This window comes from Coregonus clupeaformis, chromosome 15 (assembly GCF_020615455.1).
Source record: "Coregonus clupeaformis isolate EN_2021a chromosome 15, ASM2061545v1, whole genome shotgun sequence".
In the NCBI taxonomy this organism is placed as follows: Eukaryota; Metazoa; Chordata; class Actinopteri; order Salmoniformes; family Salmonidae; genus Coregonus; species Coregonus clupeaformis.
In genome coordinates, this window is record NC_059206.1 from 29,919,181 (window position 1) to 29,929,079 (window position 9,899).

At 42.0% G+C, this 9,899-nt stretch overlaps 1 protein-coding gene across 4 annotated transcripts in view; it reads left to right on the top strand.

Annotated features, from left to right (window-relative positions):
* LOC121582619 (phosphatidylinositol 3-kinase regulatory subunit alpha-like) overlaps positions 1 to 3,748 on the top strand; it is a 49,184-nt gene extending 45,436 nt beyond the window's left edge. For all 4 annotated transcript variants that reach the window (XM_041898549.2, XM_041898551.1, XM_041898550.2 and 1 more), the window contains 6 exons: positions 98 to 278; positions 411 to 679; positions 787 to 963; positions 1,096 to 1,170; positions 1,335 to 1,505; positions 2,041 to 3,748. In XM_041898549.2, the coding sequence (XP_041754483.2) occupies positions 98 to 278; positions 411 to 679; positions 787 to 963; positions 1,096 to 1,170; positions 1,335 to 1,505; positions 2,041 to 2,230 (1,063 nt within the window). In that variant the 3' untranslated portion in view covers positions 2,231 to 3,748. The remainder of the gene's footprint in view (positions 1 to 97; positions 279 to 410; positions 680 to 786; positions 964 to 1,095; positions 1,171 to 1,334; positions 1,506 to 2,040) is intronic.
* The last annotated feature ends 6,151 nt before the right edge of the window (positions 3,749 to 9,899 follow it).

The window sequence follows — 9,899 nt, forward strand, 5'->3', positions numbered from 1 at the left end:
TCCCTTCCTCTTAAAGACTTCTTCTCAGCATTCTTGATAACAAGTGTTTGTTGATAATTTAGTTTTTAATTGGTTCTCTATTGGTTTCCATCTTCAGAAAAGGGGGTAACAATAAGCTGATCAAGATATTCCACCGGGATGGGAAATACGGCTTCTCTGACCCCCTGACCTTCAACTCGGTGGTGGAGCTCATCAACCACTACCGCAACGAGTCCCTGGCCCAGTACAACCCCAAGCTAGACGTTAAGCTGCAGTTTCCCGTCTCCAAGCACCAGCAGGTAACTATCAACATAATCATCAACTTTATTTGTTTAGGACTTTTCATACAATACATCCTAGCTAAAAGGTCTTTGCAAATTCATCATCATAAATCTGAAGTTCCAATCCATTTCTTCTCCTTTCCTCCTCAGGATCAGGTGGTGAAGGAGGACAACATCGATGCTGTGGGGAAGAAGCTCCATGAGTACCATCAGCAGTACCAGGAGAAGAATCGAGAGTACGACCGACTCTACGAGGAGTACACCAGGACTTCCCAGGAAATCCAAATGAAAAGGACAGCAATCGAAGCCTTCAACGAAACCATCAAGATCTTCGAGGAGCAGTGCCAAACGCAAGAACGGTACAGCAAGGAGTACATCGAGAAGTTCAGGAGGGAAGGCAATGACAAGGAGATCCAGAGGTAAGAACTTGGATCTAGACCCCCAAAAAACGTATAAAAAGGTAACGTTTTCTTAACTGATCAATTTCTTAATGTTTCTTAACTATGTGAATTATTGTTTTTCTCAGGATCATGGGCAACTATGAGAAGCTGAAGTCTCGTATCAGTGAGATCGTGGACAGCAAGCGGCGTCTGGAGGAGGACTTAAAGAAGCAGGCTGCTGACTACCGAGAGATCGACAAACGGATGAACAGCATTAAGCCCGACCTCATCCAGCTCCGCAAGACCAGGGATCAATATCTCATGTAAGTATCATCTCTATCCACCTCCTAGTCTCAAATAAATTCAAATAACTTTGTTCTTGTGAGGGAACATCTTGTAAAGGTCTCCCTACCCCTGGGTTTCTAATCGGTGTTGTCATGGTTCTTGTGTTGCAGGTGGTTGACCCAGAAGGGAGTCAGGCAGAAGAAGCTCAACGAGTGGCTGGACATCAGAAACGAGAACACAGAAGAGTGAGTATTCTAGACTGGCCTTCCATCCTTTTTATGTTCCTGGTATCTAAAGGAGAATCACATTGCACCATTTTTAAATGGGGTAGAAACATCTGAAAAAGTTTGCCATTGAATATCAAACTTAAGTATCTAACTCCCTCCCTCCGTCCATCTATGTTCTTCAGTCAATACTCTGTGGTGGATGACGATGAGGACCTTCCCCACCATGACGAGCGCTCCTGGAAGCTGGGCAACATCAACCGGCTGCAGGCAGAGGCCCTTCTCCGGGGGAAGAGGGACGGAACATTCCTGGTTCGAGACAGCAGCAAGGCAGGGTGCTACGCCTGCAGTGTTGTGTACGTATAAAGACCTTGTACTCATTCTACTTGCTCATTATAGTACAGTTGTGTACACATCTACCTTGTCCAGAACTGACATTACCTGCTTTGGTTACTGACATAATTTACCTAGGAAGGACTGCAAACACAGTTCAGAGACCGTTTGGGTACAGGTTTGAAGGTTGGGACTGTGCTGCTTTACACAGTTCAGAGACCGTTTGGGTACAGGTTTGAAGGTTGGGACTGTGCTGCTTTACACAGTTTCTGTTTACCTCAACCTGTATTCCAGCTATCTGCTCCTACACTGTTCAGTACATCGACGTTGGCACTGCAAACACACATCAGACACTGTAGACCGGTGTAGCCTTCAGTGTAGACATTGCAGCTCAACCATGGACTAGTCTAGTGTAGGGTAGAACCTCACGTGACCAAGGGCTTGATGATTAGTTGAGTCGTAGAGTCAGGTGTACCCTAGTGCTGGGCTGGATCAAAAATGTACAACCCTGACCTAACAGGACATGACTTGACATTTCTCTCTGTCTCTCCTCTCCAGTGTGGAAGGTGAAGTGAAGCACTGTGTCATCAACAAGACGCCCTCAGGGTTTGGCTTCGCTGAGCCTTACAACCTGTACAGCTCGCTCAAAGAACTGGTCCTCCACTACCAGCACACGTCACTGGTCCAGCACAATGACTCTCTGAATGTGACACTAGCGCACCCCGTCTACACACAGCAGAGGCGGTGAGGACCCTACCGGCCATTCAGTCGGACAGAAACATCTATATCTTGTGCTCGGACTTTGGACTCAAGGATTTAAAAAAGCTAGGCTGTGTCTTGCCTACTAACATACATACCTTTTTAAGAGAGGAAAGGACTAAAGACAACCGCAAAACGAAGCCTGAAAACATTTCAGCGACTGTGAACTGACTGTGAGCAGTGGCGAGAGCCTGAATGTAGTCTTGTTACTCTCGTGCTTATTGTGGGAGCACAGAGTCAAGGTGAAACTGCTGAACTCTCTCCCCGAGCGGAGGACATTGGAGGCCTTTTCCTAATGGTGCTTGATCTTTTCAAAGCTTTACCAGCTGGAATGTCAAAACGCAGATAAAACTTGAGTGCATCATTTTTTTCCTACCGTTCCTCCTCCTCTTTTCCCCCTTTTGTTTTTACTGTGTGTGTGTGTGTGTGTGTGTGTGTGTGCGTCCATGTGACCAAAACTCACAGTATCTGAAAGCTGTTTGGTGTTGGGGGTGTCTAAAACACCTGTGTGTTTAAGTGTTCAGTGACAGACCGTGGATCAACTGATAAATGTAGCAAAATGGCACTTTTGACAAAGTATAATTGTTTTAATGAAAAACTCCTACGGACTTGTTGAATCAAAGGAGCAAAGGAGAGGACAAGGTGGCAAGAATTCCGGACTTTTCCCTTGCTAAGAAGTGCAGAGACTCAACTGTTCTCTGCTGTGGATGAGTGAAAATATGAAATGGACTTGAAATGGAAATACTTAATTATGTATATATACAGAGGAGAATGTCAGTACGACGAAAACCTACCATACCAAAAAAAGCTCAGTTCCTTTTCAGTTATATCCTAATCTGCTATGCAATTCTGTGTCTCCCTTATTTCTGCAAAGTTGTGTTTTTATTCTGTTGCAAACCCATAATATAAGCTTGCTTGAAAAAGTGTATTTTTCCCATGTAAATATCCAAGAGGATATTTTGTGTCAAAATGCCAAGATAAAAACTGCTTCAGATTTTTAAGAAAGTAAATAATAGGAAAATATACTTTATTACAAATTACTTTATCAGCAACTGATGAAAATATGAGTATTTTATTAGTACTTGAAACTGATGTTCTTCTCAGGCAGAGAGCCTTTTGAGTATTTGACAGCTGCTTCAGTCACAATAAATATTTCTAACAGAGCCACATGTTCTAGATCTTAGTCGAAAAACAAACAATGGTAGCATCCCAAGTGGCAGCCTATTCCTTAGAGGATACAGGGAATAGTGTGCCATTTGAGACGTAGACTATGACTCTTAAGTATGAGCACTCTTAGCATGGAATGATGGGAATATTTGTTGATTACTGCAATCATAATGGTGCATGTTGTACTCAACTTTTCAACCATCTCCATGGAAACAACAGTATAGATTTATTTTGTTATATAACCTTTCCCCTTCACAAGGAGATCGAAGCAAATCTGTGTTTTTAAATGACGGAAATTGTTATTAAAAAGATCAGTTGGGAGACATTTGATCTTCCCATATGCATTGTCCCTATAGTATTTTTTTCTGTATCAGAAAATCTTTTGAGTGTTTATAGGAGTGGACCAACTCATTTCGATTAGTGATTGCTTATTATCGTACAACATTGTATGCCAATACATAGTGGTTCTGTTACTTGGAGAAAGTACCAACATTTTGCTGCCATCCCTCTAGTAAACATTAGTGTCACTGCTGCAGTTTTAGTTTTTTCACCCCTTTATTCAAAAATTCAAATGTCCATGAGTGTAAATTAGGGTTTTAATCTGTACTACACTGTGAACATGTATCAGTGGAAATTCACATTGATAGAGATTGTATGACCTAAAATGACAAAAATAATAATCTTGATACATTTCTTTTTAAGTCCCCAGAATTATAAACATAGTAACTTTTATGTACATAAATAGATTTGATATTAATTATAAAATATTACATTTTTACATTTTAGTCATTTAGCAGACGCTCTTATCCAGAGCGACTTGCAGTTAGTGAGTGCATACATTTTCATACTGGCCCCCCGTGGGAAACGAACCCACAACCCTGGCGTTGCAAGCGCCATGCTCTACCAACTGAGCTACACAGGGCCCATATTATGTTCAACTTGAATAATTACACTATCAGCTAAAGACAACATCCAAGCACACAGCCATGCAATCTCCATAGACAAACATAGGCAGTAAAATGGCCTTACTGAAGAGCTCAGTGACTTTCAACGTGGCACCGTCATTGATGCCACCTTTCCAACAAGTCAGTTCATCAAATTTCTGCCATGCTAGAGCTGCCCCGGTCAACTGTAAGTTCTATTATTGTGAAGTGGAAAAGTCTATTAGCAACAATGTCTCAGCTGCAAAGTGGTAGGCCACACAAGTTCACAGAACGGGACTGCCGAGTGCTGAAGCGCGTAAAAATTGCCTGTCCTCAGTTGCAACACTCACTACAGAGTGCCAAACTGCCTCTGGAAGCAACGTCAGCACAAGAACTGTTCGTCGGGAGCTTCATGAAATGGGTTTCCATGGCCGAGCAGCCGCACACAAGCCTAAGATCACCATGCGCAATGCCAATCGGAGTGGTGTAAAGCTCGCCGATATTGGAGCAGTGGAAACGTGTTCTCTGGAGTGATGAATCTGGCAGTCCGACGGACGAATCTAGGTTTGGCGGATGCCAGGAGAACACTACCTGCCCCAATGCATAGTGCCAACTGTAAAGTTTGGTGGAGGAGGAATAGGCTGTTTTTCATGCTTCGAGCTAGGCCCCTTAGTTCCAATGAAGGCAAATCTTAACACTACAGCATACAATGACATTCTAGATGATTCTGTGCTTCCAACTTTGTGGCAACAGTTTGGGAAAGGCCCTTTCCTGTTTCAGCATGACAATACCCCTGTGCACAAAGTGAGGGCCATACAGAAATGGTTTGTTGAGATTGATGTGGAAGAACTTGACTGGCCTGCATAGAGCCCTGACTGCTTTCCTATTGAACACCTTTGGGATGAATTGGAAAGCCGACTGCGAGCCAGCCTTAATCGCCCAACATCAGTGCCCGACCTCACTAATGTTCTTGTGGCTGAATGGATGCAAGTCCCCGCAGCATTCCAACATCTAGTGGAAAGCCTTCCCAAAAGAGTGGAGGCTGTTATAGCAGCAAAGGGGGGACCAACTCCATATTAATGCTCATGATTTTGGAATGAGATGTTCGACGAGCAGATGTCCACATACTTTTGGTTGTGTGTGTGTGTGTATATATATATATATGTATGTGTGTGTGTGTGTGTGTGTGTGTGTGTGTATGTGTATATATGGGTGGCAGGTAGCTTAGTGGTTAAGAGCGTAGTGCCAGTAACTGTCGGTGCCCTTGAGCAAGGCACTTAACCCTATTTGCTCCTGTAAGTCGCTCTGGATAAGAGCGTCTGCTAAATGACTAAAATGTAAATATATATATATATATATATATTCAAAAGTAGGCCTACTCGCCTTAAAATAATGTTGATGTTTAAATATACACTTCTCTTTCGCTGCTGCTTTTAGCCAAACTACTGGAGAAAAGCAGCATGTCCACTGTTTAGCGCTGCAATGTGCATGTGCGTCATTCTGATTGGTCGAGAGTCAATAGCTATTTCAAATCCCTATTTACAGCAATGCATTTCATTTCATGTATGACACATTTCCTTTGTGAGCCCCCATGGGAGTGGAATTTGACGAAGCGTAAGCAAAATAGTCTGTGCAGTGTTTATGAGATGCTCTTCACACTGTCTAGCAGTCTTGCCTCAGTGTATGACCAAAACGGTTATCATGTAGAATTTTCCTTTTTACACATAAAAAAAAGTGTATCATCCTGGCCCATAGACTACTTTCAGGGTGAGGAACCATCTAACATAATTGTCGTTAACTTTTGCTTTACTCACATTGGTTCACTCGAGGACAATAACTACAGAACCAGTTAAAACAAAGCAAGTTTGGATTCAAGCTACTATGTCACCTCTGGGACAAATACCCATTGTACTATACAGTACCTTTTCAAGTTTGTTGTATAATTGTAGTTTGATCTCAGGCTCTGTGGCCATGGTCTTGTTTGTGTCACATTTGTCCAAAGTGTCGTCTCTACGCTCTGTGTTCTTTGGAAAAAAACTGTACTGTTTTGAGGGTTTGACTTTTCTTTTACCCCTCGATGACTGTATGACTTCAGTTGACACGTTCATCTGTGAGTTGACTGACAGAGATGTTGAGATTGAGATTGACCAGTGTTCACCAGTTTTGCTTCAAACCTGTATTAGGCTTTGTTAAAAGAAAATAAAAATGTGTTTTTAAGAAACTGTTTTTATTGAAGTAAATTGCTAATTTTACCAGATTATTGTGACACCTATGGACCCCTACCAGCTGAAAAGTACAACTAGACGACTTCAAAGAAAAAGGAAGAAAGAATGAAGGCTCCTTTTCAGTTGCAGAACTCTGTGTACAGTTGGGTGTCTTTGAGGTTATGCAAATTCCGGGTATGGCAAGATGGCATGGTGTTGATGTCACCGGTAATATGAGAACAGAGAGCGTCAGAACGCTTTGTTCCCTCTGAGAACATTCACATTGTGACTGAATTTATAGAGGCGTATGTGGTTTTAGCTATTTTATCACTCATCACTTAATTCTAGAATGGACTTTCAGTTCCTACATTTCACCAATTAATTTCTACTTGCAGTTAATGACATCATTTTATTAAATTAAATGGATCTATCAGATTTGACTTTTTTTGTCATGTTCCCCAAAAAGCACAGTGTTCCTTAACCAGGCTGTGGTTACTTAACTTATTAATGCCTTGACCCACCAAAACAGTCTTGTCACCCCTTATATTAACAAACTATTGGTTCCATCAATAGCGCAATCTTAAGCTGCAACCCAGTAGTGGTTGGCTGCGATCCACCATTGTGTGAAACAAGTTTATCACAGTCTTTTAACAGGTCTTAAGTGTTACAAAGACATCCAGTGATGTGCCAGCAGGCCGTGCCAGACATGACTGACTCGGAGCGATGAGTCTTTGTCCAGGGTTATGTAACATTGCTCCAGCTCAAAAGGCACATACAGTTGAAGTCGGAAGTTTACATACACCTTAGCCAAATACATTTAAACTCAGTTTCTCACAATTCCTGACATTTAATCCTAGTAAAAATTCCCTGTTTTAGGTCAGTTAGGATCACCACTTTATTTTAAGAATGTGAAAAGTCAGAATAATAGTAGAGAGAATTATTTCTTTCAGCTTTTATTTCTTTCATCACATTCCCAGTGGGTCAGAAGTTTACATACACTCAATTAGTATTTGGTAGCATTGCCTTTAAGTTGTTATCTTGGGTCAAACGTTTCGGGTAGCCTTCCACAAGCTTCCCACAATAAGTTGGGTGAATTTTGGCCCATTCCTCCTGACAGAGCTGGTGTAACTGAGTCAGGTTTGTAGGCCTCCTTGCTCGCACACGCTTTTTCAGTTCTGCCCACCGATTTTCTATAGGATTGAGGTCAGGGCTTTGTGATGGCCACTCCAATACCTTGACTTTGTTGTCCTTAAGCCATTTTGCCACAACTTTCATTGTCCATTTGGAAGACCCATTTGCAACCAAGCTTTAACTTTCTGACTGATGTCTTGAGATGTTGCTTCAATATATCCACATAATTTTCCTTCCTCATGATGCCATCTATTTTGTGAAGTCCCTCCTGCAGCAAAGCACCCCCACAGCATGATGCTGCCACCCCTGTGCTTCACGGTTGGGATGGTGTTCTTCGGCTTGCAAGCAACCACCTTTTTCTTCCAAACATAATGATGGGTTTTGGAGCAGTGGCTTCTTCCTTGCTGAGAGGCCTTTCAGGTTATGTCGATATAGGACTCGTTTTACTGTGGATATATAGATACTTTTGTACCTATTTCCTCCAGCATCTTCACAAGGTCCTTTGCTGTTGTTCTGGGATTGATTTGCACTTTTCGCACCAAAGTACGTTCATCTCTAGGAGACAGAACGCGTCTCCTTCCTGAGCGGTATGACGGCTGTGTGGTCCCATGGTGTTTATACTTGCATACTATTGTTTGTGCAGATGAACGTGGTACCTTCAGGCATTTGGAAATTGCTCCCAAGGATGAACCGAGTTTTAATGACTCCAATCTAAGTGTATGTAAACTTACGACTTCAACTGTAGTTCACTGGAGGTTATGGCCATACCAGCAAACTTGATTGATCATCTGCAGAGAGCCGGCGTGTGAGAGAGGTAGATCATTTTAGCAATGCGGACCAAAAGTAAATATAGACCGGATTCTTCCCATTGCAGTTCCTTGAATTGCAAACAATAACCACCCTCCTGCCCATTACAGTGCCCTTAGTCTGCATTTAGAACCGCCAGGATGGAGAATTCTAGAATGATCAGTTCTAAAACATGAAGAAAGGTATTTTGTTAGAATTCGAACACCTTCTAGAACTTCCTCTCAACCAAAGTGCCAGAATGCAGATGTAGCTATGAGATGTAGGATATAGATGAGGTTGATCAAGCGTATCCTCTGACAACCACTGTGTCTGCTGTTTGCGTCAGCATGGGGAACGGAAAATGTAAAACCACAGAGCACATGACCTTAACCTCGCCACACCTCAGCGGACTGCATCTTTTTCACACATACGAATAGAATACATATATAGAGCAAATGTTTCCATAGTAAAATGTAGTGCTTATCTTCAGACATGACAGAAGTAGACTAGATTATGCCTGCATTTAGTCACACCTTGTTTAAGTAGTAAATCATAAACCCAATTAATAATACTGAAATAATATTTTACATAATTTGCATTTTAATTAAGGAATCTTATCAATGTTAGTTCTACTCCTAACTCCAAGATAGCTATATGCACAAAGCTATTATGGCATCAACGTTAAACCAAATGAGAAGGCAAAGGGGGAGTGTCCATTAGTAACAGCCTTAATATGTTCAAGGTAGTGTCCCATCTTCAATTCAAATTGGTGTTCTAAACACATTTGCCTATATGAACAACTCCAACCTAATGTTCATAATGATTGTGCCACCATTAGTTTGATCTGCACTAGGTGTATGAAGGCTGGTTAGAGCTGAGGGCAGGGGTCTCCAACCCTGGTCTTGCAGTCGAGATCTACTAGTGAATCTTACAGTTCACATTGAAACACCTGGATAAGAGTCTCATACAGTAGCCTATATACGGTCCGAGATCATAAATGTAGTGCAGAAAATGACATTGCAGCAAAGCAGCACTATCGCCCAGCTGGGCCCTAGGTAATAACGCTGCTTTAGGTGGATTCTGCTGGCATTAGATCACAGATGATGACATTAATGGTCTCCTCTGCTCCCACATCTCTGATTAATGGTCTTAATCTGCAGAGACATTTTCAGGACAGAGATTTACAATGGTTAAGCTTATAAATGAGGCCAGCCGCATTTAATGATTTGTATTACGAAGTACATGTTAAAAAGAGAGGAGATGTGGGCCCATGTGAAGTATTTTTTATGTACTTGTTGTAATGAGATGGGATGTGTATTTATGTGTTCTGACTGTGGTTGGTATGTAGGCGGAAGTGGTACATGCGTTGAGACAAGGAAGTGCACGTGCATGCATGCACATACACACATTCATAGTAGGGGAAAAAACTGTTATAGGCCCATTCCAG